We start from the raw sequence: 15,789 nt of genomic DNA, 5'->3' as shown, positions 1-15,789 counted from the left end.
ACAAGCTTCATAATTTAAGTAGGCCTATTTTAAATTACGACAGGTTTGACATTAATCAAAAGTAGATCAGTTTACTATCTTCTTCTGCCCATAAAAGGATGGTTTTCCAGTTTATGTATAACCAAAGTGGATTCGGAACTGTGTAAAGGTTGATATAATTTAGGGGTTTAATTACAAATTGTGTTCTAAAATCGGAATAAAGCGTGCACTAGGCTATCCTGTGCAAAACACTTGCAGATCCAATTCCTGATGCGGTTAATTAGTAGGCTATTTCCCTGTTATTTCACATCCATTAAAGTAATTTTGTCTTAAAGATGTATATCTTAGGGGAGGAGTCTGTCTTGCAATACAAGCTTTTCAGGGGCCACAGCTGGTGGCCATAGTATTTCATGAACAACCTCTTTGAATGTTAGTCATTTACTGAGTGATCTACATTCAACCAACGCTGCACTTGGCAGCTAAACAAAATGGGTCAGCGAAGTCTTGGGAGAATATTGGATTCACATCTGCAATTTTTCAGATGGTAGCCTCATACGGAATCTGTATGCAATTCCTTTTCGCAGGTTATCGATTTGGGATGTGTAGTCATCTCGTTTAACTTTAGCTGTTTAAGTCTTCAAAACAAAAACTACACATCCCGTCGGACGTCGCGACTGATTGCTTCGCGACCACTTTCACACTGGAGTTCTTTCTAATCAAAACCCCGTCTCATGATTTAGTTCATTAATAAATAATACTTGTTCGCTGTCATGGCGGAATCCGCAACCTGTCCTGCTTTCCAGCTGGGTAGACCTCGGTATGATCAGGTAAAGCATTTATGTTGAGTTTTTTTTCGGAATGTTTTTTATTTGTCCTTTTTCGGGTGCAAAGAAAACTAACATATTTCAGTGATACGCCCCATCCCAGGGAGTGCAAAGAATGGCTGCTGATACTTTTGCAGCGAAAGTTCTGATTCTCGATTGTCTTGTAAGCTATTGTGTTTTCTTTGTCTTGTCAAAATCTTTACTAGTCTCTCAAAAAAAAAGAGCCTATCGGGTACCGAATATCAAGTGATGGAGATGATAAGTTTAGACGTGTCTCTTAGCGGGACCTGCATGATGTTCACACCTCAGCAACTATCCGACAGCAGATTGTTGTAACATTTTGCACACATTTAAATAACCAACATGTATTAGGCCCTATCAAATATACAATTTCTGCACCCAATGCAAATGTGAGAGTTTGGTTTTTCTTTGTGACTTTTGCATGACGAAAAACCTAAATCGACGACGGCATTACTTGCTCCTTTATTATGACATGCAGATACCCAACACATTGATAAGATAATTGGTCAAATAATCTTTGTGGAATCTGCTATTACTATGCATTTAAAGTTAGTTACAGTGTAGCTTGTCAAAATCTGGGTCATCACCATAGAATGTGTTCAGGAGGAATAAGTATGTAGGAATAATAGCTGTCTATCCTTATCTCATTCATCAAGTTTGCATCCAGAGTCATACATTTGCCATGGTCATCTTAGAGAGATCGTGTGACCTTCATATTGGCTCACAATGCTACGGTCTGTTCGCAGGGAAACGTTTATGACAGCTCTTAACTAATTAAATTAAAATGTCTGAAGTCCCTTCCAACACAATTGGAATTCTTAACTTGTTGAGGCAAAGTCCGAAGATTTGTGTTAATTAGTCACCATAGTTTTGGATGTGTCCTTGTCTCCTGCATCACAGCAATTATAACAAGGCTTAAAAGGATAACACTTCTGAGGCCTTCTTTCAGGAACAGTCTCTTCTTTACTGACAAATTATGAGAGCAGTTCCCACAGGATGTTGCACATTTCCCAGATGCCTAAATACGTCTGTGTAAACCTTAATACTGAAAGTGATGCTGTGACCAACTTAATTTGCATTGATTTTAATAACTAAAATACCTTTCAATTACTGCTCTTAAATGTTAGTGCACTACATCAGGAGCTATATGTAATATGATTATGTCATATTGCAGAAATGTTTGTGTTTATTATTCCAAAAACTTTTCTCTTCCACGGTGCTGAATTAGATACGTATTCAGTGTCATTTTCAATGTGTTGTTTCAAGGCAGTTAAAATTAGGCCAGCACTTGAATCAGCATAAATCTCTGCTAACTGTGTGTGTGTGTGTGTTTGTGTGTGTGTGAGAGAGAGAGAGAGAGAGAGAGAGAGAGAGAGAGAGAGAGAATGTGTGTATGTGAATTTGTGTATTCTCTTGAGAGCTGAAACACATGCATAATTAAAACAGTCTTCTCATATGGAGTCTGCCTCTATCCCAGCCCTGCAAAAGCAACACACACACACAGACACACACACACACACACACACACACACACACACACACAGGACCTTAGGTAATGATATACAAAATGCTACAGAAAAGACCAAATTCTTCAGATGTAAAGTGTACAGTATGTCTTCACATTTCCATGCATACAGTAGGGTTGAGAGACAGAGTTTCATTGGTTCACAGATTAAAACATGGTTGTTGAATCTTGCTCTCCTTTGTCCTCTCTGTCATCGCCTGCCCCTCAAGAGTGAGAAATGGCTCTGAGGCATCTGATTGAAGCTGGCATGTTTCAGTCCATCTGGTTTGCCAGATACTCTTGGCATACACCACCATCAGGGCTTTTAAAACTGTTGGCTCTCAGTGTTCAGCTGGCATCCCCATCTAAATTGTGAGGGGGTAGAAAAACAGAATGCTTGACCAACATTTCCATTCAGGAGCCAAACTCACAGAGGAGAAACTCGCACTCTGTGAGGTGTTCCTGGGATTTTTCTCAGAAGTCAGTTCACGCACTGGCAGTCTTACTTTGCCTTTACCAAATATTGAATGAAACATTTTACCTTAAAACAATACGATCGAGTACAGTGTTGCAGAAACACTTGTGCTCAGTCCACATCAAGTCATATGAACTGAGGTGTTAATAAATCAATTGAATATTGAATGAACCAAATATGTTTTGTTTCCCTCTGCTTTCCCCTGTCCCTGAGATCTTCCCTCAGTGTGTATGTGTTGTTCATTGACTGAAGAAAAAGAGATGTTTAACCATTCTTAACCAGTTCCTCTCTCTCCCCCAGAGTTCGTTCTTTGGTCGTCTGAGACACGTGGTGGACATCATTGACCCCAGAACTCTTTTTGTTTCTGAGGTAAAATATAATAGGCCTAAACATTGACAGAATTCCAAATTCATTGTTTCAGTTTCAGGACAGATCTTGTCTGGTACAAGCTTACCATTTTTTGCAATCCACTGTTGTCCCTGTAGAGACGACTGGGAGAGTGTGTGAAACTGCTCGATGATTTCAAACATGGGACTGTTCCGCCAGGAGTGTCAGATGTACAGGTGAAATCTCTTATGGTATCATGAAAAAATAAACAAATTGTTGTTACACATACCGTATGAGTTTAACACACTGATATTTTGGAATGTTTTGAATCCACAGCTATGGGAAGCACAAAAAATTAAGCAGGTAAGTTGTTGCAGGTTTGCAACAGAATGTCCAGTCCTGTCTAACTGTGTTCAGTTCCATACACACTCCTCTTGGCTGCATCACGATGATGTCACAAATCTATCTAAATGCAGGCTATCATTCATCCTGACACAGGAGAGAAGATCTTCATGCCATTCAGAATGTCAGGTATGACTTCAGATGAAGATCTTTGACAGAATTACGCTTCTTCAGTTTTGCGTTTTATTTTTTATTTTTGTGCTGATTGTAGTTTTTTTTTGCATTGCACAGGATATGTCCCATTTGGAACACCAATTGTAAGTCCCAAAGTAAATCATATTGTAGCTTCATGTGTATCTGCATACAATATTCAACCTTTTCCCTGAAGGTGGTTACTGTATGTCCTGTAACTCTCCATCTGGTGTAATCATTGCCAAGAACACACTGTCATAAATGACTGGCGTATGGAACCAGTGATGTTGGATATAGCTTATCCAATAATCTCTGACTTCCTGGTTTCACCCAGGTCATCGGCCTTCTTCTCCCAAATCAGACTGTGGTGTCCACCATTATCTGGCAGGTAAAGCCATGAGTGGGAGCATTTCAACCATTTGTGTCCCATGTTTTCAATACGCAGACTATTGGCCATATTCTCAATGCCCATTTAGCCAGATTGATTGTTGACTGAAGGACAGTGTGTTTGTTCTCTTTTCAGTGGCTGAACCAGAGCCACAATGCCTGTGTCAACTACGCAAATCGCAATGCTACCAAGGTACAGTACTGTGAGCCTAACGAGAGATTGTGGATACTCGTGTCCTATTAAACATAATTACATCTGAGTCCACTGAACACACACCGTTTTCATGGTAACAGGCATCTCTGCGTGGTCTGAAGTAGAGGATATTGAGCGTGACATATGTAATGTGTTTGAATGGATGCACAGTCAGGCTGGCAGAGATCAGGTTGACCAACCCTGGATGCTTCTTTTGTAATTCAATTTGATTCAATGTAATATCCACACAGCCCACGCCGACGTCCAAGTTCATGCAAGGATACACTGGAGCTGTGACTAGTGCCGTCTCTATTGCTGTGAGTCTTTGATAAAACATATCTATCAAGAAAAGCCTTGTCATGTTTACATTAAACAGTTTTTTACATGCTAATAACACATGCCTTTGTCACTGACAATGTGGTATGTATTTTCAGGTGGGATTGAATGTACTCATTCAGAAAGCCAACAAGTTGAGCCCTGCAACACGAATGATCATTCAAAGACTTGTTCCTTTTCCAGCTGTGGGTATGTACTGTATTCAGGAACCTGTAGCGAGGTACTGCATGAGTTGCTATGTTCTTCATAAAAGAGTACTGTCATTTGTCTTCCCTCTGTTCTCAGCCAGTGCCAACATATGCAACGTGGGTCTCATGAGACACAATGAGCTGTCGGAGGGCATTGATGTGCTGGACTGCAATGGTAATGTGGTGGGCTCCTCCAAGATCGCCGCCAAGCATGTAAGTGACAAGCTCTGAGACCTCTGTTCAGAAAACAAAAACAAAAACAAATTTGAGCAGCTTTCTGATTTGATTTGTTGTACTCATCTCACATTTGTCTGAATCCATGGAATATTCTGGGATGGGAAATTGAATCCAACATATTGCAAAATGGGAACTGAAGCGTGTGCACAATATTCCTCTTTTTCCTCCAGGCAATTATGGAGACAGCCTTTACACGAGTGGTGCTTCCTATGCCAATCTTTGTCCTCCCCCCAATCATTATGTCCTACCTAGAAAGGTATGTATTTCATAACAGGGTCACAAATATAATGAAATGTAACATACTGTATTATATTACAGAGTCCTCCTTTTCAAAGATTCAAAACTCTGTGTACAGTACAGCATGTCTGGGAGGCGTGAAACCGCCTTGTTAACCTTGTAACCTATCTTGTGTGCCTGCTAACATTCGTTTTTATCTGCGTTTCCTTTAGACTCCCAGTCCTGCAGAGCAATCGGAGGTTGTTGTTGCCCATCCACAGCCTGGTGTGCCTGGCTACCTTCAGCCTCTCCTTGCCCCTGGCCATCAGCCTCTTCCCCCAGATGTCCCAGGTATGACGCTGCTTGCCTCAGCAGGGTTTCCACTTGGCGTAACACGTAGCTTGACATCTCATCCCGTCATGTTCCAGTCTACAGAGATGGTGAAAAACTACCCAGGAACTAGCGGAGGGAGTATTGCTAGCGCTGTGTGCTAATCTAACATCCCTTGCACAGATTGAGGTGTCTCACCTTGAGCCGGAGATTGCCATGGCAACAGAAAGCAAGGTGGTGACCTACAACAAGGGCTTGTGATGCATGATCCCTCGGGGCGGGGTGGGAGCCGTCGAGGAGGACGCAGCAGAACTGGGATGCAGATGGGACGACTCTGTGTACAGTTGTCACGGTCTCTGTGTGGGTCTCTTCCCCCCAGGAAAACTGCCCACGGCACCAAGCTCCTTCTGCTGCATTAATATAGCATGGACTAGATTATTAAGTATTAAGCAATGGTTTTAATCGAATATATTACATAAAGTTTAATGTAAAAAAAGGGAGGAGAAAAACATAGTATGTCTATTGAAGTAATATAATATGACTAGGGAAAATCATGTGAAGCTGCTTCATGTACTGTACCACTAGGGGTTTGAATCAGTGGTGCAATTAAATCAATTCAAGAGACATTTTGGTAGTCGATAGTCATGGTTATACAGATGTATAAGGTAGTAAGATATACTGTGAAAGAGCTTCTACTAATTAATGGTGATAGCAAAATGGTAACAGGGTCTAATCTTAAGTCAGATTTTTAAAGGACCAATTTTCACAATAAATGTTTTTACACATTCCGTTTTAATACATTCCTTCAGGATAATTGCAATAACAGTACTGGCTGACTGTTGAACTTTTGAGTGACTGACTTTTGTACAGTGAAATGCTTTGCAACAGTACTATTGCCTGAACATGTTGTACTAACATTATATTATATCATAATAATAACAACTGTTGTGATCCATTTAACATTGTGAATAGACTTTCTGCTACTCAAAATGTATTGCTGAAATGTTTGCTATACCATAAATAAAACTTTATTAATATTATATGAATGATAATACAAATAAAGTATATGTTTATTATATTTAACAGCAAGATGTAATGCTTCAAATGACATAAAAACTATATTATGTGAAATCCCAAAGAATTAAAAGTACAAATACAATTAAAAGATGAACTCTCCAAGCACACCCACAGCTATACTGTATGTGGTAGGTATTACTTTCACCCGCTAGAGGTCGATATAGTTCTTGTCTTTACATCAACGTCAGTGAGAGTTCATAGGGGAAAGGTTATTTTGAAGATGGCTGCTCCCCAGGATGACATTTTTTCCCTGTGCGTGGACCCCGGCAAAGTTAGCAATTGTGTAGAAGTCAGATTCATCGACAAGATCAAGGTAATAATTACACAGGGGCTAGTTTGAGTTGTCCGTCAATAAATAATTTGTGCTCACGTTGTGTTTTGGTGCCAAGCACACCAAACGAGCTGTCAGACTGACTGCATTGATAGCAGTTCACAGACTGAGCACTGACTTCACTGTGCTAGCTACAGCTACTTAGACTGCCACGCTGCTTGTATTGGCAATAAAGTGATACCCAAATATTGCTGTTACTCTGCATTACAAATGCTGTTGCAAAATATTGTAACATTGCAATCCAACTATTTAAGTAGATACTGTTGCACATATAGCTAACTAGTTAACTAGAAACAGAACTTCCCAGACATTGCAACTAGTAATGGTGACACTGCAGCTACAGAGTTGGTTAAATGCATCCTGGTGAATTGACGATGGTTGGGATGTGCACGAATAATACGAATCCTTAAAGAAAACTCTTTAGCACCTTGTGACACAGCAAAAAACTGTGAAATAGCAACATGTATTATTTTATTTTTTTTAGGGAAAAGGCTTATTTGCAAAGAAAAACATCAAAAAGGGAGATACCATCTTCATTGAGAGGCCTCTAGTTTGCTCCCAGTTCCTGTGGAATGCTTTGTACAAATACAAAGGTTAGAATCTTTTGCTCTTTTTTTTTTTTTTACATAGCATGTTATGTCTTGTAATCTAAAATAAAGGATGACAGTTTCACGCTGTCATACAATTGAATTGTCTAAAGTTTTTGTCACCTGTCTCCTTCTATCTCTTTGTTGCTGGGTCTCCAGCGTGTGAGTACTGCTTGCGGTCCCTGGAGACAGCTGAGGAGAATGCACGCAGACTCACTGGTATTCCTGGGCTCAGCCTGCCCCACCCTGAGCTGTGCCAAGTACGGCCGGAGGCCCACCAAGCCTGCACTCAATGTCAGGTTAGAGTCCCTGAAAATTACTGCTCATTTATTTAATCCAATCACCCCCATATTACATTGTAGTTTGGTATTAATAGGCTGCATGACCTGAACCCCTAGCTGAACCAGCTGAATTTCTTTAAAGGCGTTAATGGGGTTTTGGCTCCCCCTGCAGGTAATGTACTGTAGTGCAGAGTGCCGTCAGACTGCAGCAGATCAGTACCACCGGGCTCTGTGTTTGGGCCCCTCTCACGAGGCTACCGACCACCCCATCAACAAACTACAGGATGCATGGAGGTGAGAGAGTACAGTGTGTCTATACCTATCTCTTTACAATGCATGGTGATGTTTGTGCTTTGTCATTGTGGTGATATCACTCCCTCTGTTTTTCAAGGAGTATGCACTACCCTCCAGAGACCTCCAGCATTATGCTCATGGCCAAGATGGTCGCCACTGTCAAGCAGGTGAGTCCCTCAACTTCAACCGTACCTGTTTATGAGCGTACTGTTTCTTCCTTTGTTTGGGTTGATATACAACGTTAATGAGACACTAATGACCGTAATTGAGATGCATTCAATTAAAATTGTATTCATTTAGCAGATGCAAATCAATTTTACTTTACAATATAAAATTGCAAAGATACAATTTAATAGTCCAGAGAGACACTAATGGGTGGAATTATTTAGCAGTGAAAAGATTGAAGTTCCTTATTTTATTCTATATTTAGCAGTCTAGTGAGCAAAGTGTTGTATGCTAATGTTTGTGTGTGTGCTAAACAGGCCCAAGACAAAGGGCGCTGGCAACAGCTGTTCTCTCAATTCTGCAGCCGTGCAGCCAACGAAGAAGAAGAGATTGCCCACAAGCTGCTGGGAGATAAATTCAAAGTAAGCTTAGCTTCGATCATATGAAAATGTGCCTGCATATTTAGTATCATACTAGTAAAAAGACAAGAGAGACCATAGTTCATCTTTCCTCCACAGTGATTCTTGTGCATGACACAGTTGACCCAGTTCAGTTAGATGGAATGGTGTCTGGTATTCTACCTTCCTGACGCTGTTTGTTGTCTCTGTAGGGACAGTTGGCCTTGTTACAAAAACTGTTTACAGCAGCTCTTTATGATGCTCATCTCAATCGGGTAAGTGTGTGACACAAGAGAATTTGCTTGGAACTTGTATACTGATGAGGCCTGGTGAGGCTCCGCCCAGGGAGGCCTGTCAAAATGAATGAATCTGTTTGGGTTTCAGTGGTTCACTCCTGAGGGCTTCCTCTCTCTCTTCTCTCTGGTGGGGACCAACGGACAGGGCATCGGCACCAGGTACACTCCTCCATGACACCTGATTATTAAACATGATTAAATAAACCACAAGTTATTATTGAATATAATCAGAGCTGTTTCTTTTGTATTTGTATTTGAATGAATATTTGCTAAGGTAGTGGATATTAATGAATGGTTCTTGGCATTTCTCTCAGCTCCTTGAGTCGATGGGTTCATGCATGTGATGCATTGGAGCTGCCTGGCCAGCAGAGGGAGCAATTGGATGCCTTCATTGACCAACTGTACAAGGACATAGAGAAAGGTCACAATTATCTCCCATCTCTCAGAGACTGTGTCCTGCAGAGATATTAGTATTGTGGAACTGATAATGGTATAATACGATTTGTGGGTTAAATCCATGTTTCCAAACTGCTGATGGAGATCGTGTTTTCATGATTAAATGTGAATTACCATGGGTAGTTCTTGCGTTCAGGAAGAGTCCAAGGAAATATATTAAATGTTAATGCTAATCTGGTGTCTCTTTCTTTGTCCTTGTAGAGACTGGGGACTTTCTGAACTGTGAGGGCTCTGGACTCTTCCTACTTCAAAGCTCCTGTGAGTTTGGCTTTCTGATTTTTACAATTCATAATTATCACAGTCCATTTAACTACCAAGATATTCTAGTCCTCAAAAGGCCGTACCTATAAAATGACCATTAATGTAAAACTTTATAATAAATCTGCTGCCACAGGTAACCATAGCTGCATACCCAACACAGAGGCATCATTTCCAGACAACAACTTCCTGCTTCATCTCAGTGCCCTCAGTGACATCAGCCCTGGAGAGGTGAGTGGAGGATGCTGGGTAGTGGACGATTCATTATGGTTGTGGCTGGATTGGAGAGAACATCCTGCCTGACCCTGTGTGCTCTGTTGTCAGACACCATTAGGAGGTTGAGACTGTGTGGACCGGAATGGTTTTGTCAGCCTGTCAGAGAGATTGAGAAGGCCTTCATCCTCCTGTTACAGTAACATAAATGACACTGCAGAGATCTTGATCGGACGCCTTTGGGTTTTGGCTGAAACTGCAGGGCTTTACAGTGGTTTACTACAGAGCCAAAAGAGACACATGGTAGAATGAAAACCAATAGCATTTGAGCTATGTAGGAAGTTGTTTTAAAGATTGTTGGAGGAGATTAGACGTCTAACTCGAGGAACAAGATAATGGAGTTTCTTTTTAGAAGTAAATGTGGTCCTCCACAAACAATATTTTTCCTGTTTTCTTTTTGCTTTTCCAGGAGATCTGTATCAGTTACCTAGACTGCTGTCAGCGAGACCGGAGCCGGCATAGCCGCCACAAAATTCTGAGGTAAACATTTGTAATCCCCAGTGTCTGTATGCCTTCGACAGAATCAAACTGTCCTCAATTCAGTGTAGATCGATGGACAGCATCCCAGACTATAATAGGCAATCCTCGACCAGTGTTACCAGTGGTTAGGTCCGAGCCTTCGCTTACCATTGATCAGGAAGCTGTCAATCCTCTATTGATTTACACCTTTACACTGCAGGCTAGTTTGTTTTGCTGCCTAGTTAGGATTCATATTTGTTGTGTCCTATTGAAGAAGGAAAGGAATGAAAAAAGAGAAATACGCTTCACCTTGAAACGCTGCAAGTGCAACCTCGGTACTGTAGAGGGAATAAAGAGATCGCTCTCACTCTACGTGTTACTGACTACTCACACCCACAGTAGACCTATGATGGTCACAATGACCATCATAGGCCAAGACGCAGAAGGAACATGTACAACTGTTCACTCTTTTTCTCTCTCTCTCTCTCTCTCTCTCTCTCTCTCTCTCTCTCTCTCTCTCTCTCTCTCTCTCTCTCTCTCTCTCTCTCTCTCTCTCTCTCACTCTCACTCTCACTCTCACTCTCACTCTCACTCTCACTCTCACTCTCACTCTCACTCTCACTCTCACTCTCACTCTCACTCTCACTCTCACTCTCACTCTCACTCTCACTCTCACTCTCACTCTCACTCTCACTCTGACAATCTTGGTTTGAAACGAGACACGAAGCCATATGAGTGATGTAACGCCATTATTCTTTTTCCAGGGAGAACTACCTGTTTGTCTGCGCGTGTCCAAAGTGTGTCTCCCAGATGGATGAGCTGGATCTGACATCGGATGAGGGGGAGGGGGAGGCCGAGGGGGAGACGGAGGGAGACGAGATGGAGGACGAGATGACGGACGTCTGATGAAAAAGTCAGGCTTTGTGGATTCATGTTCCCTCCCTCTCACCTGTTATCACCACGCTGTACAGCTGTAAGACAGAGACATCCGTCATCAAAGAATAACTTTCATATATGACACCAAACATGTGGACATTAGATAGTATCATGATATTTTTCCTCAAGAATGTTTCAGTCAATTCTTGCACAAAGGATTTACCTCTAAAAGCTGTTGTGATTATGCCTGCCCCACCTCTTAATTCACATGGAGGAGATATTGCTCACTTATGCTTCTCGTTCATCTGTTTAATACCTCTTAGACTCATAAGTGAGCGTACAAGCAATGAGTCCACTATTCTGAGAAGTATACATGTTCTGTTCTAAGAGTAGCTAATCGTACAAGTAATGAGTCAAATCTGCAGGATGGCGGCCAATGATGAGTGTTTACACATGTAAATGGAACTGAGTAGCCAAAGTCCAATATGGTTCCTTTATTTTCATATGATAATGAACTTTGTGGTAAGCTGAAGCCCAGGCATCACCCACAGTGGGAGAGGTTTTATCTGTGGCATTTGCCCTTTATTTAGGATAACTTTGTCACTGTTCCACATGAGGGAAATGGTGAATTCTGCCAGTACAAATCAACACAATAGCAATGTCTGTAATTTCCAAGCCAGTGTTTTGTTAGTACACAAACATGGCAGACCTCAATTATCTCAGTTGGCAGTCGGGGCACTGGTGCATGAGAATGTTGCCTTTGAAGTCACACAATCAGCAGTGTTAAAGCAACAGTTAATACGAGGATCCTAGTCATTGTCATTTTTACTTCTCTGGAATAAACCATTCAAATGTACAATCTGTGTTAGCTCGATTTAGATTCTGGATTAGACGATTTATTTTACTGTGTAAGCTTTCTCTGCTGGCAGTTTTTGTCCTAATCTACCTTGAAACTTGTTTTCCAGCAAGTCTAATTATCTTTGGTACTTCGTTGCTCGGACCTGATTAAAATTCCTAGGATTATTTTAGAATTCTTATTATTTTGCCTGTTGGAGGCTAATAGCGCTGCCATAATGGGTTCTGGAGATGCCAAACAAGGTGGCCAGGTGTATGCAGACCAGCGTTACATACTCATAGGATAAGGCACTAATTGGCCCCTATGTGGCACTATAATAAGCAACAAACTGAAAGGAGTTTTTCCCTACTGACCTGCTTACCCGGAAGTTCTGATTATGCTACAATGTTCTTTGCATTACAAGGAACAAATATGCCAAAAATGGTTCTCTGCAAATTAACCAAGCGTTCTCCTCCTGGACTGGTTACAATATGGTAATATTGGCATAGCATATGCGGATATGTGAGACCCATTAACCTCCAAATTGCACACCATAGAGGCGCTATAGCACACTTAGATCTGTGAATATCTGTGTCATGCAAGATGCAGGAGCCGTGCACACAATGTTTGTTTAATGAGCATGCAACTGAGCATTCATGTGGACTAAATGGAAAATCTTAAATTTTTTCAGGCTGCCCTCAATATTATGTTCTTAGCCTGGAGTTGAGGTTAAAGTTGCCTGGTGTTGTGCACTTGTTTCTGTGCTTCACATAACACTTGAGTCTCTCATTTCTTATTAAGAATTGCGCTTTCAGCTAACAGTGCAGCTCATACATTTGACGAAAAGGACTAGAAAACCTTTAGTGTATTTCATCTCTAGAAAACAGCATTTTCATCTTGTATCAATTAACCCGTTATTAAAAAAAATGTGCACATGAAAACAAAATGCTATATGAATGAAACTATTTTCCAGTAATTCATGTAATCCATTTTATTTGACCTAAGGCTTTTTATGTAGCCTTAATGGGTGTGATTATTTGCACTGATATCTTGACCTGAAACCACCAGTTCCCCAAGCTTCAAAACATTCAAGCTCAATGCTGCTAGCAGCTTTAATTGGTAGAGCTTTTTTATATTAATGTTTAATTTCTTTGACAGCTCACTCTTTGCATGACCTTGATTTTGATGTAGGCTATTTATACAAAATGTGTGTGGCTAAGAACAGCTAACATCTTCAAACATCTGTAACCTACATCTTGTATGTTGTGTGGACTGACCACTGCCCTACAGAAATAAATGACATACGTGTATGTACGTTTATAACTTTATAAGAACAAACAATATACTTTCTAATTCTGCTCGTCACTCTAAAAATATCATCACCATCATAGAAACATACATTTTCCTGTGTCGGTTTATTTCCTCTTTGAAATTAGTTCAGTTTAGATGAAAGGGAGCACATTATTTCAATGAGTGAACTCAAGCCCACACTTGGGACCCTTGACAGCGTGAACCTCTGGACCTCAGGACACATTCTACAGTCAAGTTTGTCCCCTGTTGGCCCTCATCCTCTGTGCTCCAGCCAGCATCGCTGCTGGACCTCTGAAGCTCTGGAATTTAGGCTTTTGCGGAACAGTCCACTTTTGGTCCATTGTAGGGGTCGAGTGCAGTCTCTCGCTCTCGCATACACACACACACATATGCCACACAATACAGCACTGTCCCTTCATGTAGAGAAAGTGTGGAGGTCAAAGAACCCGCCCCATGAGGAGGGGGCCAGATTGAGTGACTCAATTGAAGATAGAAGGGGCAGGATGTGGGTTGAAGTGGGGGATGGAGGGAAGAGGGGGGTGGGTGTGTAAATGAAGAGAACTTATAACTCAGAGGGTCCTTTATTCTGTGTAAGCAAGGCCAGAATGTTCACAATTTGCATTTAACAGTGAGATAGGGAAGAGATCGAAGTGGCCACATAATCATCTTTGCCAAGCATTGCAGGTGGAAGAGTACAAATTACATTTGCATCTCATGATTTAAAATATGATCTGATAAAACATCAATGCCAATGTGTAATATTCTCACTGATTTATAATATACTTCCCTTGTACCTTATAAAATATTCATAGATGGCTTCTGAGTTGAACAGGTAACTGGATATGTTGCCAAATTCCATATGTACATAACTTAAAAAATACATTACCAGCATTATGATTATAATAGTACAATTTATTTATCCGTTTTAACTGACATTTGCACACGTTTCTGTGATGATGGAACGAACATGGTCCATCCAATAATTCTGTTTATGTTATATATGTGTTTTTAAAACATGCTTGCTTCTGCTCCTTAGTGCAACCGAAACACTATCGACTGCACTATCCCCTGGCCTATCGCCTTTCTCCTGATTGACAATACGTGTTGAGACGGATGCCGATTTGTGACCAAAAAGAGTCATTGCGCTTCGAATGGGTACCATATGGAAACAATTTACAATCAACATTAGTGCCGTCCAGATTGGTTACGGCAACAGATACCATGGCTGCCCTCGGGTCCTTGGAGAGCCTACTCCAAGGTTAAGTAATAGACGGACATTTCAGCTCATACGCCAACCTGAAGGAGGTCGAGTAACTCACACACACTTGTAAAGCCACATTGAACCTTCGTAATTCCCACGCTAAAGGCTGCAGGTTTCCCCCAAAGGATTTCTTGGTAGGGTCAGAACAGTTGAAGATTTGTCGGGGAGTCATATCTGCTATAAAGTTATTCGGAGTAGGCTTTTGTATTGTGGAAAGTGTGTGAGCTGCCCAATTATCTTACATTAATCTTCAAGAAAAAAAACTCCCAAGACAGAAACGGCGTCATATAAATCTTATTGCGCTCTCCGACCCAATGGAGTGGAACTCGAGGGATTGTGCTGTTAATCACAGAAATTGCCAATCAAGCGTTGTAAAAGACATCTAGCCTACAGTAGCATGCCACAATGAGTTTGTAATGTGAAGTTCTGTCAAAACTGCACTCTAAATACACACTGGGCTACATGGATTCCAGGTGTGACCTGATCGAGGGATGGAGAACAATGACGTAGACAGTGGTTATCCAACATCTGTGTTGACAGAGAACATATTTTCTAATTATGTTAATACTCTGAGTGGGATACACTTACAAGTATGTTAGGCCTACTGTTAAATAATGGGAGTTTGTATTTTTCTGGGTACCCGTCCGATGCTGGCCGCCGATTATTCCAGCTCCGCTTGACACATTTATGTCTATTATGTTCTCTTGTGGTTTGAAACCTTTGGAACATGTTGACATTTTTCATATTTCTTCAACCCTATTTAATTCGGAGCTGTGGACAATCCAAACAAACCCATCATACTATTTTTTACGAGTACGAAGCAAAGCATTGATGTACAGATGCATTCTTCCTCTAAGGCCGAGCCAGGCGGTTGGCGGTCCCATTGAGACTCTGTGGTCTGACTCATGGACTGCAAATGAGGCTTTTGAAACACTCTTGCTATTCAGCTTTATCTCTTACTATCTCAATTTCAAATTCTCTTCTGTGGGACATTTAGCAAGTCCTTCTTGGATGAGGCTGATGCTTTCTTTGAGTTGTGGCATTTTAAAGTTTGGTATACAAAAGAAGGAACAGTATCCA

General features: G+C 41.1%; 2 protein-coding genes across 2 annotated transcripts; both read left to right on the top strand.

Annotated features, from left to right (window-relative positions):
• Positions 1–749: 749 nt before the first annotated feature.
• sfxn5b (sideroflexin 5b) lies at positions 750–6,590 on the top strand. Its single transcript, XM_067247562.1, has 14 exons — positions 750–806; positions 3,104–3,172; positions 3,289–3,366; positions 3,467–3,493; positions 3,607–3,661; positions 3,764–3,789; positions 3,999–4,052; positions 4,188–4,244; positions 4,496–4,561; positions 4,679–4,769; positions 4,866–4,981; positions 5,176–5,261; positions 5,455–5,572; positions 5,735–6,590. The coding sequence occupies exons 1-14, from the start codon at positions 750–752 to the stop codon at positions 5,810–5,812; spliced, it is 978 nt and encodes a 325-aa protein (XP_067103663.1). The 3' UTR covers positions 5,813–6,590.
• A 258-nt stretch (positions 6,591–6,848) lies between these two features.
• smyd5 (SMYD family member 5) lies at positions 6,849–13,447 on the top strand. Its single transcript, XM_067247559.1, has 13 exons — positions 6,849–6,941; positions 7,444–7,552; positions 7,706–7,845; positions 8,000–8,121; positions 8,219–8,288; positions 8,604–8,708; positions 8,897–8,959; positions 9,069–9,139; positions 9,295–9,401; positions 9,638–9,694; positions 9,831–9,925; positions 10,377–10,447; positions 11,191–13,447. Exons 1-13 carry the CDS (start codon positions 6,849–6,851, stop codon positions 11,330–11,332), a joined length of 1,245 nt encoding a protein of 414 aa, XP_067103660.1. The 3' UTR covers positions 11,333–13,447.
• Positions 13,448–15,789: the final 2,342 nt, after the last annotated feature.

The sequence above is a fragment of the Osmerus mordax genome, chromosome 12 (assembly GCF_038355195.1).
Source record: "Osmerus mordax isolate fOsmMor3 chromosome 12, fOsmMor3.pri, whole genome shotgun sequence".
NCBI lineage: Eukaryota > Metazoa > Chordata > Actinopteri > Osmeriformes > Osmeridae > Osmerus > Osmerus mordax.
This window is presented reverse-complemented; position numbering and strand designations above follow the sequence as displayed.